General features: G+C 39.8%; 1 protein-coding gene across 11 annotated transcripts in view; it reads left to right on the top strand.

Moving 5' to 3' along the window:
- Nucleotides 1–25,487, top strand: part of Prune2 (prune homolog 2 with BCH domain) — a 268,230-nt gene that overhangs the window by 235,835 nt on the left and 6,908 nt on the right. For 3 of the 11 annotated variants that reach the window (XM_074052082.1, XM_074052092.1, XM_074052091.1), the window contains 8 exons: nucleotides 3,512–3,685; nucleotides 9,692–9,794; nucleotides 10,431–10,562; nucleotides 12,051–12,137; nucleotides 13,761–13,859; nucleotides 16,820–16,855; nucleotides 17,345–17,383; nucleotides 21,729–21,776. In XM_074052082.1, the coding sequence (XP_073908183.1) occupies nucleotides 3,512–3,685; nucleotides 9,692–9,794; nucleotides 10,431–10,562; nucleotides 12,051–12,137; nucleotides 13,761–13,859; nucleotides 16,820–16,855; nucleotides 17,345–17,383; nucleotides 21,729–21,776 (718 nt within the window). The remainder of the gene's footprint in view (nucleotides 1–3,511; nucleotides 3,686–9,691; nucleotides 9,795–10,430; nucleotides 10,563–12,050; nucleotides 12,138–13,760; nucleotides 13,860–16,819; nucleotides 16,856–17,344; nucleotides 17,384–21,728; nucleotides 21,777–25,487) is intronic. The other 8 variants (XM_074052083.1, XM_074052086.1, XM_074052084.1 and 5 more) reach the window with 8 other exon arrangements.

The raw sequence follows: 25,487 nt of genomic DNA, 5'->3' as shown, positions 1-25,487 counted from the left end.
TGGCAGTGCTGAAGTTTGAACTCAGGGCCTCACATCTGCTAGGCAGGCACTCTGCAACTAGAGATCTAGCTCATCTTCCCCACACTCCCCACCTCCCTCTCTTGCTACTTGCTGCACCAGAATGCCACATTTGTTACAACTGATTGGCCCACATGGATGTCATATAACTCCAGCTGGGGGCGCACTCAAGGTATTATCCACCAGGAGAGTATCACCCAGAGTACTTTCACTGCCCTAGAGACCCTCTGTGCTCTGCCTGTTCATCCCTCCCTCCCCACTAGTCCCTGGCAGCCACTGATACTTTTACTGTCCATCTAGCTTTGCCTCCAGAGTGTCAAATGAATGGAATCATATAGTAACTTGTCTTTTCAGATTGGCTTCCTGAACTTATTCATGTAACCTTCCTTCATGTCTTCTCATGTCATGTGAACTCATTTTCTTTCAGCCCTTCATATTATTGCATTGTATGGAAGCACCAGTTTATCTTTCCATTCACCAACTGAAGGACAGCTTGGTTGCTTCCGAGTTTGGGCAATTATGACTGAGCCTGCTATAAACATACACATGCAGATTTTTGTGGGGATATGCATGTCACCAAGGATTATGATTGACAGGTCATATGATTAGAGTTTGTTTACTTTTGTAAGGAAGCAAAAAAGTGCCAGTGTCATTTTGCCTTCCTACCAGCAATGACTGAGCGTTCAAGCTATTCCCCATCCTCACCAGCATCAGGTGCTGCCAGTGTTGTGGACTTGGCCACTCCAGGAAATCTGTAGTGGTTTCTCACTATTGCCTTAATGACATGTCATTAAATACGTCATTATCCCCTAATGACATATTATGTCAGACATTAATTTATATGCTTACTTGCTATCTATATATCTGCTTCTTTGATGAGGTATCTGTTCGGGTCTTGTGTGTGTGTGTGTGTGGTGCTGGGAATTGAACCCAGAGCTCTCTGCATACAAGGCAAATATTTTACCACTAAGCTATATCCTCCATACTTTATTTTGCCTATACTAATCAAGTTATTTACTTTCTCATGGTTGCAAATAGAGTTTGAGTATTCTTTGTATATTTTGAATAACAGTCTTTTACCACATGTGTGTCCTGAAAATATTTTCTCTCAATCTGTGTCTTGTCTTCTTACTCTCTTGATATTGTCATTCACAGAGCACAAGTTTTTAATTTTAATGAAGTCTAGTGTATCAGTTATCTAATTCATAGATCATACCTTTGGTGTTATATCTAAAAAGTCGTCTTCAAGGCTAGGCATGATGGCATGCACCTGTATTCCTAGCTACTTGGGAGACTGAAGTGGAAGGATTAATCAAGCTAATTGGTTTGAGACCATCCTGGGCAACAATAGTGAGACTCTGTCTCAAAGAAAGGAAAAGTCATGTCCATATCTGAGGTCAATTAGATTTTCTCTTATGTTATTATCTAGGAGTTTTTAGATCTATGTTCTATTTTGAGTTAATTTTTGTGAAGTCTAAGATCTACATCTGGATTCATTTTTTTTGCATGTGATGCCCAGATGTTCCAGAACCACTTGTTGACAAATCATCTTTGCTCTATCATATTGCCTTGGCTCCATTGCCAAAGATCGACTGATTTTTGTGTGATGTTCATTTTACTTTCATAACCAGGATAATGAATGTGTGTTTTGTTTTTGTTTTCGTTTTGTGAAGCAGCTTCAATACAAGTGTTCAGGGAAAAGCAAAACTAAACACCTTGCACCCCACAGAGATCACCAGGGTCAAACTAGAGCAGGCCAGAGAGTAGCAAACATGGTTCAGAGGGTTTGGTGGATGGAGAGTTCATTGCCACAAGGCCATGTGTGTACATGAACATCAGAAGACAAACCCACATCAGAGCCCAGATTCTAAGGGAGCAGAGACAAGATGAGAAGTGAGGTCCCAGCAAGGGAGTAAGATTAAAAACTAAAGTTCCTAACCCAAGGAGAAAAGAAACAGGAAGGGATTCCAGACAGATGGACAGATTTGCACAAGTGACACAGTGCTTGATTCAAAGCTAGAGTTGCTGCTTCTGTCCTTACTGAGCTACTGGGGACACAGTGGAACCAGGGCTCTGTAGGTGGTGGTAGCTGTTGGTATTGGCAAAAAAAAAAAAAAAAAGCTAGGACTGCTTCCTGATGGCACTTCATTTTTCTATTCTAAAGCTTAAGTAATTAGGTACTTCAGATGTTTAATAATTGCAGAATCTTCTGGGGTGTGATAGCTTTCCTGGACTGACTTGCAGGTTACCCAGAAACTTGCTCATGCTTTCTTTTACTTACCAAGTCACCTTTTGGTTTGTGTGGACTCAGTAGGTTTCCAAGCTGAGTGCAGGATGAGTTGGTGGAGGTGAGTATTAAAGGTGACTCAGTCACAGTTTCTTTACCCAAGGAGTTCAGTCTCTTGGTAAAATAGTTACGAAGGAAAAGCACAAGGTACAATGTGGGAACTTAGAAGAGTTGCAAAGGTAAAGGTTTGGTGTATATTTGCTCACTATCTGTGATGTGAGATAGTTCACAGTGAAGTCAGTTTTCATATTAGAATAATATCCCTTTTAACATGTACTATCATGCCTGGGACACGGTGGTAGATACTTACTAAAGTATTGCTATTACTCTTATCAGAGTTTCCACAAGGGGAAAAGTAAGAATTATAATATCTTAGAATTATTATGAAGGTTATAAATAATCTTTTCCTTGAACATATAAAGAATAACCATTGTTTAACTCTCCTAGTACTTCTAGTAAAAATAGGAACAATTGCTACTTATTCTTGTAAAAAAAAAAAAAATCATGCTTACTATTTTTGGATGCTTTCCAAAGAATGCTCAGTGAGCTTTTTTTCTGTTGTTGCACTCACACATTTACAAATCTTGTGACTTTTGTACCTTGAAATAGTTCTGGTTTACAAAGTTTCTCACTATAAAATCTTTCTTTGGTGTATTTTGAAACAATGCATGGCAGTAATATCTATTTATGTTCAAACATACATTCTGTGTTCCCAGTAGGGAAGGGTTTCAACTGTGCTGTGACAGTCTTGGAGCAGGGGTCTGGTAGCATCATCAAGACACTAAGATAAAGGCCCCTCAATACTCTGACCCATCAGGTGATGTGGTTCAATGAAACCAGGATCATCTGGACCTGATAGATAGCCTTTTGCCCCATCAGAAAGACTTGCAGTCTTTAACCTGCACAATCAAGGATGAGTTGGTAGTGGCTCATCCCACCTGGGTGGGCCATGGTTTACCCAAGAGAGCCCTGTCCCTGCTTATCCCTACCTCAGCGTGGCTTCAGCTGTTGATCTGGTTGTTCAATAAAAAAGACTTCACTGAGTGGAGGGTAGGTAGCCAGGACAGTGTTAAGCTCTATAAAGCTTTACACAGCAGGGAGTTCCATTCAGATGACTATGCCAGGGGATCATTTATAATTCAGTCCTTTAGCTACTTCCTCTTGGAGGTCGTGCTCCTTCAGCCCTGCTCTGTGTTTCATTTCCAGAAGATCCCATGGCCAACAAAGATTCTGGCCAAGAGTCAGAGTCTATTCCAGAATATACAGCTGAAGAGGAGCGAGAAGACAACCGGTTGTGGAGGACGGTGGTGATTGGAGAGCAAGAGCAACGGATTGACATGAAGGTCATTGAGCCCTACAGGAGAGTCATTTCTCATGGAGGTACTCAAGTTCTGTGGGAATCCAGGAAATAGGGAGGAGGAAGGCATGTTTTTAACTGGAAAACAAAACTGGGTTCTCATGACATGATATCCCAAAGACCCTATTTTGAGGTCAATGTTGGGGGCATAACTGAGAACTAAGTATGCTATCTGATTCTCTAGTCATTAAAAATTTGAAACCTTACTAGGCCAACACAATTTACCAATGTAAAAAATACTTTTCACTCCACATATCAGACAGCTACAATTTTCTGTAAATTTCTCAGAACCCATAGTTGCAATGTAATAACATCCATTCGGAATTCCTATAAATTGTTTGTACAATTGAACTGAATATAGAGGGTACAACACCATGGCTTGTGGTAAGACCAGGACCACAGAGGAACTTCTAATTACAAAATGGCTTTTGAGTCCTCTTCAGAAGCTGTAGAAAAGCCTTTTACACTCAGCCTGGTAATTATTTTCCCACCTAAAATTTGCTTTTCTATAAACTGTGTTAACTCTAGGTCTGACAACGTTGGATCCAGTTAATTATCTGCTTAGTGTGGGACCTGGGAGAGGGAAACATGTCTTTTGAATTTCCAGTGCTTTCTTGGGGGGGGGGGTGCTCCAAAAGCATATGTGCCCTGATTAATTTGGGACTTAAAAAAAGTCAGATGAGCACAAGTCACACATTGAGCATTGTCGACTTCAGAAAACATCAAGTCTTTGATTTTTCTGGTGCATGCGTTCCTTTCCTGCGATCTTTAGGCGCCTCTCTAACCACCCAGCTGTCCCAGAAAGAGTGCAATCTCACAAGGCAATTGTTGCTTCCCACTTTCTCTCTTCCTTAATGAGGACAGGAAAATAAGAGTCTTGGCGCTGCATTAAATCCTTAGCATTTGTTTTCTAATGAGCTCAAGGCCATTTTGTTACTTCAAACGTCCCTCCACCAGCAGATCTTTCACTTTCTACACCATGTTCCCCATTGCTGCTTCCAAGTACCAGAACCACGCAGGGAAGCCGAAATTGACAGTGAAGGACAATGCCAGTTGGAGCCCTTGACCATGACCTTTTTTTCTTGCCTTACTATGTGACTTGAACAGGCAATGTAGCCTGCGGGGGTGGGGTGGCTGCTGTGCCAGCAGCCATTCCCTGGGAGAGACCTCTCCTTCAGCCCTTTACAATGAAGGCTGAGTGACAGACGTCTGACCATAGAGCCCACCCTGCGTTAGAATGAAAACCACATCTGGAACACTCCCCTTTGCACCACCCACCTGGTGTTTTTGGTTTGCTTCTTTGGGGGAAATAAAAATAAAGCAAACCAAAGACTGACCGTAAGAATAGCCCAGGCTGATTCTAAAAAGTGCAGAAAAGTCTGTCAAAGTAAATTGAAGTTACCAGCAATGACCCCTGTACACATTTTTACCCCTTGGCTCTGAAGAGTCTGCTTGTTGTGAAAAAAGGCAGACCCACAGTTTTGCTGTTATCATAAGGCTGAATTAACTCTAACAACTTCAGTACACCTTTTGTCTTTTGAAACACGATGAAATCAGATGGGCTAAGTGGACAGGGCAAGCCATTGGTCTGGTGTCCAAATCAGAACAGAGTGATTATCATATGTACACTGGTGGTCAGGAAAAGCCACTGCCTTTGCCTGTCACTGTCTCTGTAAAAACTATCTGAGACACGGGTAACCTGGTTTGCTGAGCTCCATCCCTGGCACCTCTCCTCTCCCTGGCACTTGCTCCTCTACATTGTATGTCTCCAGCTTGGCTTTTGTCTGTGTGATTGTCCAGTTTGTTTTGAAGAGAAGGCTACCTCTCCTTTGCCTGGCTCCGCCTCAGCCTTCTCCAGGTGCTGGGCTGCATGAATGTGCCTCTGGCTGCTCCCTCACTCAGCACGTTAGCAAGATGCCACCTCTTCCTACACGCTGGACAACTTTGTGCTCTATAGGTAAAGATCGCTCAGCTGATACTTCTGAACTTGCCAAAACTATGTCTTCCATATTGGAAACTTTTATGCCATTCTCTTGAGTCTTATGATGATAAAGCATCTTAGTTACCAATCTGTTGAGTTTGTTATCCAGCTTCTGATGAGTATTTAAAATTAGATTCTACAGTGAGCAAGAGTCCTGTTTCCAGGCTATGTATTTTGCTCTGAGGGTGGTTTCCCCATCAGGCCCATAGGGAAGTGCTGGATGGACAGTGTTCTGTCCACCACATTTCAAGGGTGATGTGATCAAAAGAATTGCACAAGATGCTCCAAAGTCAGGCACTGCCAAGTGTTCACAGCTGTGTTTGAACAAATAATTCTTTCTTCAGTTTCGGTGACCTTGACATGAACTACTGCCAGGAAGCCCTGTACACTGTGCAGAAGCATGAGTCCAAGGCCTGTCTTTGCCACTCACTAGTCCCTGACTTTGGTATATCACTTACCTTCTCCGGGCCTCAGTTACTTCATCAGTTGAATGAGGGCCACTGCACATCGTCTGATCCATGGGCACAATCCTTACCATCTGCTTAAATAAAAGAAGCAAAAAGTATTCTATAGGTGGTTTTGCTCAACCAATGGCATGGGGTCATACTGAGGCTGGAATATGACTTTTTTTGAGTTTAGAATAGAGAACAGATTTGAATAGCTGAGGAGGATCATATCAGAGAATGTTAACAAGGGATTTCTTTCTTGTTTTCTTTTTTACTTCTCTTGTTTCATTCTAGGAGACTCAGGTAACCTTCTCTGCAGTGTTGCTGGACAGTTGATGCTGGAGAGAATGAGCAAGAAGAGTTGCTGGCTGGGGGTGTGTGTGTGTATGTCTTGTTGCGACTGTGACATCTTTCCTTCTCTCCATTCCATTTGCTGGCCAGCAAATTTGGGTTTCATCCCTTTCATGCCTCTCTGGGCTGCCTCAGGTAAGGTCTGCAGTCATTGCTTCAGAGGGTCCCAAGAGGCTCCACAGTGGGATTTCTCACCCACGGCATATGCATAACCCCTGCGTACACCTCATATTTACTGAGAAAAGAAAACCTGCCAAAATAAGTATTTTAAAAACCAAACTCTAGGCAGGCACTGGTGGCTCACGCCTACAACCTATCTACTTGGGAGACTGAGATCAGGAGGATCACAGTTCAAGGCCAGCTTGAGCAAATAGTTTGTGAGACCCTAGCTCCAAAGTAACCAGAGCAAAATGGACTGGAGGCATGGCTCAAGTGGTAGAAAACCTGCTTCGTAATGGTGAAACCCTGAGTTCAAATCCCAGTCCCACCAAATAAATAAATAAACAGATCAATAGCCAGATAGATAAATAAGCCAAACTCTACATGAATTATGCTATTGTCAACCGAGAACTTTGTCTGAAGAAGCTGCTTATCTTAAACAGAAATTGAAAAATTCACTGACTATAAACACTGGGGCAAGCGAAGAAGCAAATGGTCTTTCTCATCCTGGTTATGGTACTTGGCCAGCAATTGTTATCTGATGTCTCTCTAAAGTGACAGCAGTGGCATCAGTTCTCGATTTAGGAAGAAAACTTTCATGTGAAAATTCTTTACTTCTATTTCCTTCCTTAAATCATCTCTTCTTTCTTCTTTTCCTCTTGGCCTCTTTTCTTCTTCCAGTTCCTCTATTCAAAAGTGCAAAGAGCCATTTTCACTTGTAAATTTTAGCAATTTTTATATAAAGAGACATTGTTTGCTTAGACAGCATCATGAAGTAGTAGGCTGAGCCCTAAGAATGCCTTCAGTTAAATGAACTCCAGAGAACACAACATCCTGGCATTCTTAGCACACACAGCATTTACTCAATATATTGAATAAATTTCATCCTTCCTTTTTTTTTTTTTTAATTTCACTGGAATTCACCAGAAATTGAAAAAGAAATCAAAGTAACTGAGTGGTCATGAAAAATTATTCTGACACCCTGGTGCCAGACAGCCACATTTAGAAAGGTACATTCTTGCTGGTTTTTAAGTTGAATTTATCATGTGTATGGTCTCTTTTAATGAACACTGATCTTTTCATTATGCTGAATCTGAATTGCATATCTTTGTGGTGTTAGCTGCACACTCGTATCCTTTGTAAAATTCCATTTAGTTGTGAAGCCTCAGAAATTACATTGTTGGGTAGAACAAGAATTTCTTGTATTAAAACATATGTTCTTCTGCCATTTCATTCATATTTACATTCTAAAAAAAGGTTGAGAAATACTCCATGTTGGAAAAGGTGGACCTCAAACAGAATTCAGAGGGAAGCTGCCGTAAGGCTTGCTCACAGATGTGGCACATTAGGTGTTTGCAGACATGAGTAGCGTCTTCTAAGACATGTGGTATAAATACTGTATACAGCAACCTCACAAGCCCACACTGGATGTATTTTTAGTTCGTTTCACTCTTCCCACTTTCTTTGCAGTAGTCCCTCTCTCTTGTCTTTGTAGAGAGCATCTTATTAAACTGTTTTTCGAAAGTTACCCCCATCCAAATCTATACCCAACCAGGAATTACTGCCATACAGTTACCAGGATATAGTTACAGTTCTGAAAAACTGAAATCTCTGAGTTCTAGGATGACTGGGACATGCATCTAAACTGTCATACTCCAAACTGTGAAGGAGTCTCTATTTAATGATTCTGAAGCCCATAACTATATGATATAAACTGCAAGTATTTAAATGAATAGATTAGAAAAAATTATAGGGGATGAGGGTGTAGCTCACTGGTTGAGCATGTGCTAAGTGTGTGCAAGGCCTTGGGTCAAACCCAAGCACCCCTCAAAAATGAAAATACAGGCATCACTTCCCTTTAGGTGTTAAAGATACATTTCATTCCACATACCTGCCTGTGGGGATTTGACCAACACCTGCCATGAATTTCAAAGATGAGCTCTAAGGAAAAATAAAGCTTATTTAAAAGATGGGGCAGGGCTGGGACTGGAGATGTAGCTCAGTGGTAGAGCACTGGCCTGGCATGTTCAAGGCCCTGGTTTCAATCCCCAGCACCCCACCCCTCCCTCCCCCCACACACAAGATGGGGCTATGCTGAAATTATGTTAGAGCTTTCAAAAGATGGGAATAATGTCCTGACATGTGTCTATATATTCCCTGACCCTTGGAGTTTCAGTGGCCACAAATCCTTGCCCTACCTAGCTTCTGTTTTCTCATCTGTATTTTCTTCCCCCATACACCCATCTTATTAGGAAGTAATATTAATAATCTCAACTTTTTCAAAAAGCACATATTTTCATTAAAAAGCACACATTATCATAAAACTCAAAGAGAAATTAGACAGGCCCTTCTTAAGTGTGCCCCTTTCTCTAAGAGATGAGGCAATAACTTCTGTGCTCAGTTATTCTAGGCCTGGCTAGAACTTGCTACGAAATCTTTGCACTGCCTGTTGAGTCCAGAGATCCAAGGGGCACTACAGCAAGTGACCAGGCCTCGAAATCAAAATAAATGTGTTTTATGTGTCTGTCCTCTAGAATCTAGTCACTGGAGTCTGTGAGTCAGAGGTTATATTGAAGTGGTGACTAAATTCTCCTAATTAACTAGGGTCTAAAATTAAAAAGAGTTGAAGAAGATCAAACAGAACCTCTTTCTTAGCCAACAGATGAAGAAGTATTAGCTTTTTTATAAATTAGTATTGTGTTAATTCAAAACTCCTAAGTCAAAAGGTGTTTCTTGGGGCTGGGGGTGTAACTCAGGGGTAGAGTGCACGTGCATATACACGTGCACCCACAGTGGTTCCTTCTTTGGTGAGTTGAATGTTTATACGCGACATTCACAAGTACGTAGAGGACATAAAATCACGCATAATCTATGTGTGCCCTGTATATGCAAATATCCTCCCACTAGATGTGTAAGACTGTGTCACATGTTAGCCCCTGAAAGGTAATGATATGTGTAGCTGCTTTTAGAACTGCAGTCCGTGTAAATCCACAGGCACACACTTGCCAGGCTTCAGATTTACCCTCTAGTTTTGGTAGTGTTTTGTGAAGAGCTTTCAGCTGGTTACAAATGTCTTTTTGTTTGTCCCCCAGGATACTATGGGGATGGCCTAAATGCTATCATTGTCTTTGCCGCCTGTTTTCTGCCAGACAGCAGTCGGGCGGATTACCACTATGTCATGGAAAATCTTTTCCTGTGAGTGATACTTATGACGAAGTGCTTTGAATTAATGTCTGTGGGCATGGAATGGCACATAAATAGAGCGCCTTTAATTGAGGGGAACCGATGATGGAGAATATTCTGAGTCTTTGATAACAAGTAAGATTCCTGTCAAGGAACATTGCTGAAGAGGCTAAAGCTTGCTAAGCAACTTGTCTGTGGAAGAGGTGGAAACCAAATGAGCAGAACTTGGCCTGTATTTAAAACCCTTAGAACATTTCCTTTGTCAAAGCAGTGTGTTTATTCCCTGGTAAAATCTTCTTAGTTGACTGCTAATAGCCTGACTTTATAGCTATCTGCCCTTGTCTAATATGAATTGCTCAAAACGTTTGATAATATCGTTGACATTTTGAAAAGTCAGATTTTTAACCCACATATTTTTGTAGGGTAGCTGCATTAAAAAAAAAAAAAAACAGATAACCATACAAATAAATGAGCAATTCTTACTCTCTAAGAAATGATCTCGAATAACTACATTGTTCTCGAGGTAAAGAGATAATATGCACAACTGTTCTGAAACATCATTCCCTCTGTAATTTTAATACTACATAATTATGATATAATAGTCCCCGTGTTGGGACTGAAAGCACTCCTCTTCCTTCCTGTGATCAGATACGTGATAAGTACTTTAGAGCTGATGGTGGCTGAAGACTACATGATTGTGTACTTGAATGGTGCCACCCCGAGACGGAAGATGCCGGGACTCGGCTGGATGAAGAAGTGCTACCAAATGATCGACAGACGGTAGGTGGGCTTCTTTATTTCATCACTATTTTGGCTTCCACACCTAATACCCTTTTAGTCTACCAAAAATGCAATCCTTGACTTACACATATGTGAAGCAATAAGTTATGCAGATATTAATAAGACTGTCACTTGATGCCCCAAAGCTGAAATAAAGCAAATCCTTCTCAGATTTTGTTGAATGTAACCTTTCCCAATCCGGCACATCAAGTCCATTTTAAATTGTGCCTGTGCTGTTGCCATGTGGAGGTGCAGTTTGAGTGGATAAACCCAAATCCTCGTGATCCTTCAGTGTCAGGTGTCAGGTGACTGGGCTGCTCTTTGTATGCCCTGCGCTGATGGGATTTGCACAACCATTGTACTCCTACTTCCTGCCAGGTCAAGGTGATCGCTAGCCTGTGCAGAGTCTTTGTAGCCCTCCTCAAGGTGCTGTACTTCTAAATTGGCCTGTGCTGGCAACTGTTGGAGGAAGGTTTTGGGAAGAGCAAGTTCATGGCACTATTGTCTCTCGTTTGAGTGGACTTCTTAAATTTCATAGTAAACACTTGAAAATAAGAATTTTAAAATGTGAAAAAAAGATATTGTATCTCAGCTCATACAGGTTTTGTCAGAACCAAGCACATTATTGCCATATATTGGAAAACTGGTACAATAAAACATACAAATAACATGAGAATGCTCTGCTATATTAAACTGAAATCTATTTTATGTGCAAAGCATGGTAGTGGATGCTTGTAATCCCAGTTACTCAAGGGGCAGAGGTAAGAGGATTCAGTCTGAGGCCAGTCCAGGCAAAATGGCAAGTCCTTATCTGAAAAATAAACCGAAGCAAAAAAGGCTGGGGGTTTAGTTTAAGTGGTAGAGAGGCTGAGTTCAAACCCCAGCACTGCCAAAATAAATCTGTTTCATGACTCCAAAGTTAATGAAGTAACATCGTGAGTGATGAAAAACCTGTCCAAAAGTCAAAAATTGCTAAAATGGTAAATTTTCTTTATACAGAAGAAGAAACCGAGGCTTATTAAGATCAAATAGTTATCTAAATAGCTATTGAGAGTGTATTCTTTTCAAAATCGTAAAGATAATACTGACAAAAGGATAAGCCCCATTAAACAAAATATGGTTATAAATTTATGCAGTCCAATTAGACTTGCATTCTATTACATTTGGGAAATGAGGTTTGAATCATATGAGTTTCAATTATGCCTTAAAAACCACTTCTTAAATATTAAACATGGGCTGGTGGAGTGGCTCAAATGGTAGAGCACCTGCCTAGCAAGCATGAGGCACTGAGTTCAAACCCCAGTACTCCCCTTGCCCCAAAAATAATCAGTCATAGCCATTCTGTACCTTCCTGTCACAAAACTTTCCTAGAACGCCCTAATATTATCAATATTCTTATCTGTGGACTTATTTTGTTTTAATTCCCACAGATAATGTATTTAATTTCCAGTTAATAGTGTCTATAGGTTTTTTCTTTTTTCAAAACAGATTGCGTAAGAATTTGAAATCATTCATCATTGTGCATCCATCTTGGTTCATTAGAACAATCCTTGCTGTGACACGACCTTTTATAAGGTATAGTACCTTCTTAGTGTAGTAAAAGTAAAAAGTGTGCTATTAGTTTTTAAAGTATGTAAATTGTCCTATAAATAAGAATTCGTTAGCTAAAAGCATCTACGAGAATTTATTTTGCCTCTACTTTTCCTGAGAGGATACTTTAGACTATGCACCGAGTTCCTAATTAGCTGGCCGTGGCGGTGGTACAGGCCTGTAATCTTAGCACTCGGGAGGCCAGAGGATTAGGAGTTCAAGCCATTCTGTGTTCTGTAGCAAGATCCTGTCTCCAAAATAAAAAATTTTTAAGTTCCTAATTAAGAGTAAGAATTAATTCTTAATCAGTATTTCCCCTGGTTGTATAAAACATGACCTGCAAATTGCTTCCTGTAAACATGGAGCATGAAGTGATAAGATTTCCATGCCACATAGAAAGGGGAATAAATATTTTTAAAGTAATATGTTATTCTTTTAGAGAATACAGATGTATAACATGAGAATAGAAAACAGACTGCCAGGTGCTGGTGGCTCACGCCTGTAATCCTAGCTACTCAGGAGGCAGAGATCAGGAGGTGTGCAGTTCGAAACCAGCCCTAGGCAAATAGTTCTTGAGACCCTATCTCAAAAACACCCAACACAAAACAGGGCTGGTGGAGTGGCTCAGGTGGTAAGCACCTGCCTGGTAAGCATAAAGCCCCCATTATTGCCAAAAACGAAACTAACCAAGATCAGAAACAGGAAACTAAATTGTGGCATTTCTTCTAAAAAATGTATCATCTAAGACACCAAACATAGGCAAAGGATCTGGGAAGCCATTTTGAAGGCTGTATTTTGATCAAACATGGAGATTCTTGGTTCATTTCGGTGAACACTTATTCATCACTTACTTTGAATTAAGTGCTCTGTAACCTTAGATCTTGGGGATGTAGAGAAAAATAAGATATTGCTTATAAATAGTGAAATGAAAGGGAGAGTATTTTCTAGAGACCTTTATAAAGATAATGGAATAAAGTCCTATCTACCACTGAAATATATAAATTTAAATTTTCCTGTCTCAAAGTTATTAGTGAATTCACCAAGAAAAATTCTGATAACTTCTGCAGAAAAAAATTAAATGTTAAAACAGAGAGGAGCTTGGTGGTCACTAGAGCCTGGGGCTGGGGAAAGGTTCAAAGAACACAAAATTTCAGTTAGACAAGGAATATGTTCAAGAGGACTATTGTATAGCATAGTAACTCTAAATTAATACTGTATTATATTCTTAAAAAGTGTAGATTATAAGTTCTCACCACAAAAAAGTGGAAGTCTAAGCTCAACTTAGAATTCTACAATGTATACATATTTCAAAATATGTTGTATATAATAAATGTATATAATTTTTTATTTGTTAATTAAAAATAAGACAAAACAACAACAAAGTAGCATCTGGCCCAGTAGTAACTACTCAAGTAGTGTTAGTAAGAATGCTGGGGCATTGCGCTGGGTTATAGCTCTGTGTAACTCAGTGCTTAGCATGCATGCTTGCCTGGGTTCGAGCCTTATCACCAAAAAAGTAAAAAGCAAAAAAGATTTGTAAGAAGAGACAGTGACTTCAAAAGACAGTCATAGCAACTTAATGATACGGGTTTCTTTTTCTTTTTTTAGTTCAAAATTCAGCAGTAAGATTAAATACGTGAGTAGCTTATCCGAGCTCAGTGGACTGATCCCAATGGACTGCATTCATATTCCTGAGAGCATTATCAAGTAAGTCTGATGGTTTTAAAGAATTGGTAAGAAATTATAAGGGAGGGGATAGGGGTTGGAGAAATTCTCACTTCTAAATAGTGGGGAAATGGCATTTTATTTTTAAAATGAAGATCAAATATGATCCAAGAAATGCAGTTTTTCCGCTATTACCTAAAGATTACTGTTCTTTCAAATCCTTTTATATAATCGTCTCTTGGGATCATTAGCTATTTAATTATTCTTCACTTTTACCTTGAATTTTGCTTCTTGGAGGAAGCATAAATTTAATATTAACCAGTATATTCACTACTTGTGACCCCCCCCCACACACACTCTGCACAGAAACACTAAGATCTTAGCATAGTTTGGATTTTTTTATTACCTTGTATAAAGTAATTTGTCCATATGATCCCAGGAAAATAGAAAAAAAAATAGTTCCTTCTCTGTTTTTTTTTTTTTTCCATGATTCCCTGTAGGTTCAAGATTAGGTAGAGGCATTTGCCTGGTGGTGGGTGAGGTGGTTAGAAATAGTTTCTTTGCTCCTAAGTATAAGGTAACACAGCTGCCTGTGAGAGGTAAGCAGGAGTATTGAGGTGTTAGGTTAGGCTTCAAAATTAAGAGTTAAAGTTAGTAAGTACTTGGAGCAAGGATGTTAAAGCAGGTATACTGCTATCTGGTGCATTGCTGTGAAGAACCATTATTTTCTGCATATCATGTTTTTTCTCCCACTGAGAGAAACTTATTGAGAGAGACTTGAGCATCAGCTCAAAGGAACAAGACAACTATTGCATGTCTTCTACAGGACAGACAGCAAAATGGACCTCCCAATTTGGGCTTCCAAAAAGAGTCCTCTCACTTAAAAAAAATACAAAGAAAAGACACCGAAATTGGAAGGAAAGGATCATTTAATGTGTGCCCTTGCTGCATGATGTACCAGCATAGACAAGCTCTGTTTGTATCATTTATTCAATTCCCATAGTAAACGCCATTGTACAGGTGCAGGGAAGATAATTTTAATTATAGAAAGAATGAGGAGCCAGGAAGACATGGAACTAGAATTCAAATCTACGTCAGCCTGGCACCAAAGTGCCCATGATCATTTCTTGTGGATTCCTTCTCTCTCTCAAAGTGTCCACCTTAATCCAAAGCTCAAAAGTAGATGCATTTGGTTTTTCTCCATCCTCCAAATCAGACATGAACAAGGACACTGATAGACTTACAGTGGTCATTTGGCTCAGCTGAATCAAGCAGTGTCCATAGGATCCCAACGATGCTGTCACTCCTCATCAGCTTCACCCAGTTCCCACAACCAGCATACCTCATGACTCAGGTCTGTTGTCCCCAAGAGGTACATCCATCTCCAACATTCACTCATACTCTTTAAGTAGAAAAAGTGTTGGCCACCCACTTCTTTACAATGCTGACTGCCTTTATAAAAGATGACAAGGCCATCTGTTTCAGTGAAAAAGAACATTGGCCTCTTTCTAGGTAAATACAGTAATGCTTCTGTGGTGTGGTGGAGGCAATAGAGTGAGAAGAGAATGGACTTTGGATGAGATTAGATTAGAAACTTCCCTCCTCTTCAAAGTCTCTGAGATGTCAGGCAACCTTTAAAATTCTCAGAGGCTCGGCTTCAGCATCTGTACAATGAGGAGGTAATTCACACTTCATGGGATGGTTCTAAGGATTGATGAAAACTATGCACAGAACACACCGGGGAAGCCCTGGGCACAGGGCTGGCGATCTAGAATGTTCCTTGGTGTGGAGACTCACTAAAGTATGGAGGAGTTTAACTGAGAAGTTGAACATGATCAGAGCACTTTTCATTAGTCTCCACACTTCAGTTCTCAAGGGCTCCATTTGGGAAAAGTTACTTCAGGAGAGTTCACTGGTTGTGATTTTCTTCTAGAGGAAGAAACTTAGCACTGTGGATGTTCTCCCCACCTGTCTGCGTTCTCTTGAGTCTTCTGTAATCCATCTCCTCAGGGGGTGTCCTTTCTGTCACTAACATTACTGCCCTCCTTGCCTCATTTTCAAATTGTGCCATTTTCAAATCGATACAAGCCATAATGCCTACCTGTTACTGAATAACATTCAAAAGATCAGATCTCAGCCTATCCCAAGACCAGTATTCAGCTGGGATGGAGCCTGCCATCAAAGGGCTTAAATGATAGAAAAAATTGCCCAGCCTGGAATCAAATTTATAATCATTGATTACAGTTGGTTCTCATTGTTTGTGGCAGTTATGTTCAATAAAGTCACTGCAAAGACTTAATTAGTCTATACTAAATATTCCTGTAGGCCTCTGCTCACAACATTCTCATCAATCATTACAGAAGCTTGCTTTTGTGTGTTTCTGTTTCAAGAAACTCTTTTAGTATTTGTTGTTGACCGTTAACATTAAACTCAAACGCAGCAGCACTATACCTTGTGCCTAAACAAATCTTATGTAACACATATATTCTCTGCGAGGTATGTCAGTCTCCTTGCACTTTCCTCAGGACTGTGCTTGAGGACAATTTGAAACAGCAAAATTACCAACAAAAGGCACGAAAATGAAGAGAACCCATCACTGAATAAATTGAGAAAAGAACACTTGTTTACAGTATAAAACTAGAAGGTAGAGCCTCAACCCGAACTCACTGCGGCTGGGGGCGACTCAAATTTTGTACCACCCTGTACATGTCCACGAGTGACCTAAGAGGTGTTGCACATTGGTTCTGAGGAGGGGGTTTTAGTGGACAGATGGGTTTACAAATATGGAATCCACAAATAATGTGGATTAACTGTGCATATTCATCAATTATAATCACTGATTATGTTTATGAAAATAAGTTTTTTCCCCAAAGCCAATTTGATTATTATTTGCATAGGCTTTTTCCCCCCATGTCTGACTGTCATTTACTACATTCACCTGTCATTTTTTTTCCATCCATTTGCTCATTGTTCCTCACGGCATCCGTTTTTTATCTCATAAGGTACGATGAAGAGAAATCTTATAAGAGAAGTGTGAGGTAAAAAGCTCGTGTCTGCAGTCACGCTGGACCCCCTGTGTGTGCACCCCAGTGTTTTATTTGTGGGTGACCTCAACATGCTACCAGAGCAAGAGGTTGTTGTGTCAGTCCTTTGTATCCCATTTCCGGTCTTTGTCCTGTGTGTAAAGCTGTTGAGGTCAACCTGATTTGCTCCTGAAAGCCTCTAAACCAGAGACACCCCTGACTTGGCTCAGGCTGCAAGCTAACTTTAACTGTACTCAACACATGGATGTGGATGGTTTCAGCTTTATTCACATAGCATGTTTCTGATCCCCTTGCAACTTTTATATCTACCTTTATGAAGGAATTTGCCCAGTAAACACACACGGGCACCCAATGGGAGGAGATGACACTGTAAAAGTGTATACACACCACTTACGTTTGGCTGTGCTTTGCTCGGTGACTCTCTCATGCTCTGCTTGCTTCCTTTTTGTTTCTTTTCGACATCGATAACTTTTGCTCATGCAGACTGGATGAAGAACTGAGGGAAGCATCAGAAGCAGCTAAGTAAGACTTGGGTTTCATCTCGCAGCTGGCGTGATGTTGGCTTGCATTTCGGGACTGAGTGGGGAGAATCTGCATGCATGGCATTTTGTTCTTGCATCTGATAATAGTGCTGCACTGTAAAATCCCCTTTCTCCCGTGGTAAATGCAGTCCTACTATTTTTACTATAATGTATTTCCCCTTACTGTTGATTATCTTAAGGGAAGCATTTGTCACTGTTTAATTTAAAAAAAAAATATGCATGCAATTCTAGATACCATGATAAAAGAACACGTCACAGGCACTGCCATAGAAAGTGTGACAACCCAGATGGTGTTTAGATATATGGAGGTGACAGAACCTCACTAATTTACATTTATGAAGAAAGTGATAGCAAGTAAAAACCACAAAGATTTTCGTAGAATGAATTTCATGACCTTCCAACAACAACATCTTATTTAGTGACTAGGAAATCTTCCTTAATGAGTTTCCACATAATTTTGATAGATAGTGGGAAAAAAAGGTCATTGCTCAGTATTGTTGATGTACAGTGTTCAAAATGGTGAAGTCATAACTCTTATGAAAATATAAAATGAACACATGCCAATGAAGTCAGTTTGAAGAACATTTGAGAAAGTAGGCACCTGTATTCATCCCTCTTTGATACGGTGGATTTATTTCAAGACATTCCACAGATGCCTGAGACCAGAGATAGGACCAAACCCTGTATATACTGTGCTTTTTCTAGTTCAACATACCTATGATAAAGTTTAATTTATAAATTAGGCAGAGCAAGAGATTAACAATAACAACTAATAACAAAATAGAACAATTACAACAATACACTGTAATTATAGTTATTTAAGGCTTATGAATTATTTATTTCTGAAAATTTCTATTTAATATTTTCAGAACATTTTGATCACTAGTAGCTAGAACCATAGAAAGTGAAATTGCAGATGAGAAACACTACTATATAGGCAACTTATAGAAGAATGCATGGATAAGTTTGTTGGAGTGGAGAGGAAATTGGTTAATGTCCAGTAGGGTAGTAACTATAATATTGTGTTGTCTTTTCCACTGGACAGAAAGTGTCTGCAGCACTGCAGACATAAATCTACAAGTTAACCTCTGCTCTACCAGAGCTGTAAAATAGGCTGAGAAAGTCAGCCCAGAACTTCTCTGAAACCATTCCCAGTCATTTCCTTTCCTTGTTTCCAAGTTGCAAAGAAATTTTCTGACACTGTATTTGTTAAATGCTCACAAGTACTGTTTGGAAACTGCTGTATTAAGTACATGGAGCCTCTTTTCCCATTTCAAATGTTGCTTACACTATTAATTTTTATAATAAGTTCTCATTTCAGTAGATATTATAAAAACAGAAAGCCTGGACTGTGTCCAAATGGCTACAAATTCTAAATAAATACAATCTAAATAGTGAAGTTCTCCTGCTTAGTTACACATGCCAGTTGTTCTTTAAAACAATCCATTTAGATAATTTTTCCTATGACACATCTTTATTGCAGGTAATCCATAGAATTATTTGCCTATAATGTGGATCTTTGGTATTAAAAATTAGGAAAGGTTTTGCTTTAGAAAATTTAGCGTAAGTATAGTTTACTGTTACTATATTGCTGTCCTCTTTCTTTCAAGATAACTGACACCCCTTCAGGTCAACAAGACTGAAATATAACACTTTTTATTCTAACAGAATCTTTTTAATTTCTAACTCAACTATATCAACTACGCAGTTGTGGAAGTAAGGAAGATATTGGAAGTCAAGGAGCCAAATGTTAGTGTAAAGTGCCCCCCCGAGCATTTATCTGCACTCACATTGGCTTATCCATAAGATTCCCCAGAGACAAAAACCTCAGTGAGTTACTTTCAGGTTTAGTTTTTCAGGAATAACACATTTATGAGATTAAGAAGCTATTTTCAAAACACAAGATCAAGAGGGAACATAAATGATTTTCTAGTCAAACATAGGTATGACTGTCACAAAAGTCATATTGCCTGTTTTTTTCATTATTACCATGAAATCTTGCCTCCTTCAATGGATTTTCCCCCCTCAGCACTGACACTCTTCCTGTTGCCAGAATAAAACAGTTTCTATTTTGGTTTAGTTGGGTAGCATTCTCTCTCTTTTTTTTTTTTATCTCAAATCCATCATTTCCTTTCCTTCCCTCCCCCTCCCCCAATATCTAAGTGGTTCAGATGGTCCTTAAAGTCTTGATCTTTAAAAAAATAAAAGTCTTGATCTTCTTCTAAAGGAAGTACAGTGCTCTTGCCTAGCACACACAAGACCTCAGTAAACTTATGCTACATCAACTAATGACAGCATGATAATAAGTTCATTGTTGTTGAGCAGCAACTCACAAACTTTACTGCACATCAGAATCACCTGGAGCACTTCTTGAAAGGACTCTCCTGCCCTTACCCACAAAGTTTCTGATTCTATAACATCTCTGCCTTAAAAGGAAATGAAAATAATTAAATTTATCTTAGCAGTTCTGTGCTCTTTGCTTCAGATTCAGTGCCTAAGCTATTTGCAGGAAGAATCAATCTCCAATTGATGCTATTTCTTTTGGTGGTTGAAGTTGAAAACTATTTGCACTTTTAACTATGTGTAAGGAGAAAGCCTTGGGCTCTTTTGACCCCACAGGGGATTGGAATGCCTCAGAATCCTACCATTTCAGCTACCAACTTTGTCTCCTTAACTACCTTAAGGACTTAGCAGCCCTTAAGCCCTAGGAAGACTCTATAGGGTGAGTTTTTATTCAGAAAACATGATCCCTAGCTCTGTGATTAGAAACCAGACACACCCAGATTCTTTCTGTTGATAGATGTGTCCTGACTTTCCACATGACTTTATTAGAAAGCTTCAGGCTGGATCTAACCAAAGGCAAATATATACTTTTATCAAAGAACAAAACCTCTCTGTCTATTGTGTTGCTTCTGTCTACAGTGTTTTTAAACCACTCTCCCTCTTCCCTCGTGTACACACACACACATGAACACACATACTCAAATTGCATTCACCTCCAATTGACCTTCATGAGGTGGTCTGCTCCACCTGGATATCTTTTCTTTAGAACCTCAAATCTATACAGGGAAAGACAATACTTTCAGAGGATAAATTGTATAGACAAACCCCATTCTTGTTTTGCAAGTGAGGAAGAATCCATCTTCTGTCTTTGGAGTGGCAGTATGAAATGGTTTGCAAATTGCTGTTTTCTTTGGAAGGATTACTCAAAGTTCAAAATGCAGAAAGACTGTGCTTGGAAGAGCGCCCTTCCTGTTTCCATTCCAGCGTTGTGAGATTTTTCTAGCACACTGTCAACATTTGACTGTCCTGGTTCACTAGGGTTGTCAGATTTTCTCCATAAAAATACCAGACCACCAGCAAGAAGCATGGGGATTGGGGTTGGGGCCTTTCAAGGGAGCCACTGCCCAGGGAAATAGCCTCTTGCCATTTTCAACAAAATATCTACCTTAGTCACAGAATCTTTCATGCATAAACAGATAAATCAACTTGTGAAACTAGTCACATTACAAAAGGAACTCTCTTGCACCGAAAAGAATCATAGAATCCTTTTAGTGTTTTCCAGTGACAAAATATTTACCTGAGAAGGAAAAAAAGCAAAACTTGTAGTGTACTAAATATTAGCCAGGAGTGAATATAAAGCAAATTTGAAATTTGCCGACAGAAAAATCAAACCAGTATGGAATGCTGATACAGATACTATTAGACAAAAGCCTAAAACACCATCAGAAATTTTATTTCATTATTTTATACAGTTACAGTTTTCTTCATAGACCTACTTGATTTAGGTTAGTGTTAGGATTCACTGCTATTACCTGAACACGACTCACCTGTATACAGTGGTAAGTGTCCTGTAAACTTTTCTGTAACAACAAGAAGGAAAGCATTTTTCTTTTAGTGGCTTGGAAAATCCTCATTCTTGTGAAATCTGAAAGCTAACTGCATTTATGTGTAGACAAAATTAGACAGCTTGAGAGGGACTTTCCTTTGTGTATAAAATATTTTATTATTTAGCCTACAAATAAATTTTGGGAATATTATGTTCCCTGAATAAGATAGATTTGAAAAGTCAGGGGAAAAAAATGATCAGGACAGAAAAGACTACTGGAGCTGTTTGGGATTTTTAGTCTTCCCTATATATTTCTAAATCATGGATAATGACTATACTTCAAAATGAGCCACAGGTTAATGGCATCTGTTCAAGTGTGAATTTGGGCCCATTTTAAACAGTTTCAAATGCCCCAAACCAGTGATGCCAACATGGTGGGAAAAGTAGAGAAAATGTTGAAAATGTTGACTGCTTCCCATTTTTTCCTTGCACTCAGAACTAGCTGCCTTTACAATGACCCAGAAATGACTTCTATGGAGAAGGAGTAAGAATTCACCATCAATATCAGCTATTGTATGGTTGGGCTTGAAAAGAAAAAAGTGCATCCAGGATTGGGTAAACCCTGTTTAGATGTTCAGCATTCATAGGTTCAAATCCTGAAATTAGAAACTTGAAGAGAAATTTGCCAGCTTAATACCATCTCATTCGTGATCACCACTCAAGACAACCCAACACTGTTCTGTTTTTTTTTTTCCACTCCAAAAATGGGAGAAAATGAATATTGGGGCCAGATGTAAGAACAGTGGAGTAAGAGGAATGCAACTCTGCCTTCTGAGTTGTGTCTTCTGTTGTGATTAGTGAAAGCTGGAACTGCCACATGATTTAATGTTTTAGTGGGTAAGGGAGAGACATCCTTGTTTTGCAAATTCCATGAGACAGTTGAGTCTGCATGGAACTGTAGGAATGATCGACTTGGATGACTCCCATCCTGTTAGAAATAGAAATCTGAGATGTTTTGAGCACTTAGCATGTGCCAGACTCGATGTAAAAACCTCACAACGAGATATCTTATTTTAATCCTCAGAAGAAGCTTATGAGGAAACAGGAAGAGAGAGATTATCAGTCCAGTGCTTTACAGCCATAAAAATACCCTGCACTTGAAATTTGAACCTTGGCTATGCAGATTGGAAGCCAACGTTTTTCAAATTAGAGAGATGTGGTCTCTGTGCTGCAATGGTATGCCACTTCTGGGCACCTGTAATCCTACTGTTCAGGAGGCAGAGATCAGGAGGATAGAGGTTCGAAGCCAGTCCAGGCAAATAGTTCACGAGACCCTATCTTGAAAAACCCATCACAAAAAAAAGGGCTGATGGAGTGACTCAAGGTGTAGGCCCTGAGTTTGAGCCCAGTACTGAAAAAAAATTTTTTTTCCTTAGAGAGCAGAGCTAATTGGTGGCCAAGTCAGTTCTGGTGAAGAAACTGTGGTCACCAATATATTTTCAGAGATAATTTGACTATCTGACCAGGAGCTCCTAATTTGGTTTGAGTGGTTTCGAATTTACCATTGTCTGTGTTCCCAGGAATCAAGGCGAAGCAAAGGTCAAATTTAAATATGCCTCTGTTATCACCTGTGTTATTCCCTCATGTTCCAGAGAGGTTGGAAATTTGCAGAGCAGTGTCTCCACAGTTGCCATGTTGACCTTACAGTTTAATGAAAGTTTGGGAATAAAACTTCACAAAGTCCCAACTGAAAAGAACAGAAAGGACAGAGGTTGTCAGGGGACCCTTCAAATCACACAGTTATCTTTCTGAAGGTCATTCTTGCCCTGCCTTTTGAAATGAAGGCAACAATTGCTTCAAGCAAATTGCCATATGAGATTCTGCAAAACAAGCATATCTCAGTCCCTCCAGCCACCACCATTTTTTTTGTGTGTGAGCATAGCACAGTTTTTTCTTCCTTGGCAAAGCAGTTCCCCTTTGAACAGTTAAGAGGGACCACAGTTCACAAACTTTGTAAAAGGCGAGATCCTCCTTGGCCTATCGCTGCTCCATCTCGGGGCTTACCCACTCCTTTGTCTGCCTGTCCATCTGTTTCTTGGGGTATGTAGTGCTGTTTGGGTTGGGAAGAAGGCAGAGTTTTGCTTCTTCCTTGGGTTGCTTTTCTTCTGGAGGTTCATTCCAGGGCTGGGCATGGGGGGAGGGAGGGAAGCTGCAAACTGTTAATATGACTTCCTGCTTCTTAGAAGAGCACATTCCCGAAGCCTCTAGCAGGTGCAGGGTCACCATACCCAGGAGGCCAGATCCCAGATGAGAGGCAAGAGTGGACAAGAATTTTTTCTTTTCTGATTTCCCGCCCTGGACGTTTGGCTTTCTTTAGTACTAGAACGAGGGGCTTCAGTTGTCTTCTGGCTCTCAGGGACAGGGAAGATTTCTGCATGGAAGCATTTTACACCTTCGGTAGCCGAAACTGAATGGATAAACTGCAAACTGGGCCCAGGCTCTTCCAAGGGCTCAGTCAGGCAAGACTGAAAAGAAATGTATGGATTCTGTAGTGACCTGTCATTTTCCTGAGAGAGAAGGGGCAGTTATGTTCATCTCCCCGTCTTCCACACAAAACACGGATGTATTATTCTTCAGTAAACATGACTGCCAGACACCTCATAAGGAACCTCGTTTAAACACACGTTAGAAGTGAAAAATTGGCCTGTTGTAAAATGACAGAAGGTTGTCCTCTGACTGCAAAATTGGTTATAGAAAACTAAACTCAGCTCCTCAAATATGAAGAGTACTCCTTTTATGTCCAGTTGTGATTTAAAGTAAATTTTTTATTCAAAAAAAAGATGCTTTTTTTTTTTTTTTTTTTTTTTAGGAAAAAATAAAACAGCCCCAGTGCTTGTCTCCTTCACTCGTAGGTTTGGACTTAATTTTTTTCATTCATGCCCTAAACTGGTATACTGAGGCTTTTTATGTTTGTACACATATTTTTAAAATTATATGATCAGGGTAGTATCATACATAGCTTCATAACTCCATGAGATAATTGTGGTCTCAAAAATTAATCTTCAGAATGGCTTCCTCTATTAACATTTTAAAAAATTATTCACCTTTGACTAGCTCTTACTTTTTTCCATAAACTGGGTGAATAGATTTTAGTCTTTCAGCTTCGAGGGGGTTTTTTGGGAGGAGAGGAGTTTTTCATTTAATATATCTGAAAAGAGAATGCATATACAAAGACTTGAGACCTGAGAGAGCATTGGTTCAACACTAAAGAATCTGTAAGAATTAGGATTTGGAGCGGGGCACCAGTGGCTCAAGCCTATAATTCTAAGTACTTGGGAGATTGAAATGGGGAGTATCAATATTTGAGACCAGCTGGGGGAAACAGACAGACCTCCATCTCCAAAAATAATCAGAGCAAAACAACCTGGAGGTGTGACTCAAGTGGTAGAGCATCTGCAAAGCCCTGAGTTCAAACCCCAGTCCCACCCAAAAAAAAAAAAATTGGAAAGATGGAAAGACATATAAGTAAACAAATTTTGAAAATTGGAAACAACAACCAAAATAATCTAATATAATCCCTATTAACATTTATGAGAAGTCTTCATAAGACTCTAGCCATTATTTTTTATTAGAGAGATCCAGCAGGTTGCTCAAGCGTGCTCCATATGCAAGACAGAAAAAAGCGGATTCCCCTGCCTGGTCCCCCAGCCCATCCGCCCCCAGCTTCTCAGTGAAGCAGGCCTGAACCTTCCTCACCAGAAAAAGGATGCCCACCATCCCTCAGGCACCTGGCTTCTTGTACTGCCCCTCAGAGTTCCTCCGAGTGCCAGGTCTTCCCTGGGTTCTAGGAACACCACACACTACTGAGTTACAAAGCTATGCTAATGATATATAAGACAATGACCGACAGTAAAAAAAATTAAATGATGAGTTCAGTCCATTTGGTGTATTTCAAAAGGTGTGATGCTTTTCTTTCATTTGTCAGTGAAAAAAGTTAGAAATTACTTCCAAAAAATTTTTTTAATTACAAATTTCCTTAAAGTCACAATCACATATCTAAAAGAAAAAGGGAAGACAGCTTCTACCCATTTTCATGAGTGTCATCAAATACTGGCTCTACTCAAGTGTGGAGAGAAAGGACAGCTTTCAAAAGAAGAGTTTGTTTCTGGAGCACCAGGTAGGAGACACGTTTTCTAACACAGATCTAGGAAGCAGAATGTGGAATTAATCTGTACTCCTCCCCTAAGGTCCGCCA

Source organism: Castor canadensis, chromosome 13, assembly GCF_047511655.1.
Source record: "Castor canadensis chromosome 13, mCasCan1.hap1v2, whole genome shotgun sequence".
Classification (NCBI taxonomy): Eukaryota; Metazoa; Chordata; class Mammalia; order Rodentia; family Castoridae; genus Castor; species Castor canadensis.
Note: the sequence above shows the minus strand (reverse complement) of the source record. Positions and strands in the feature narration are given on the sequence as shown.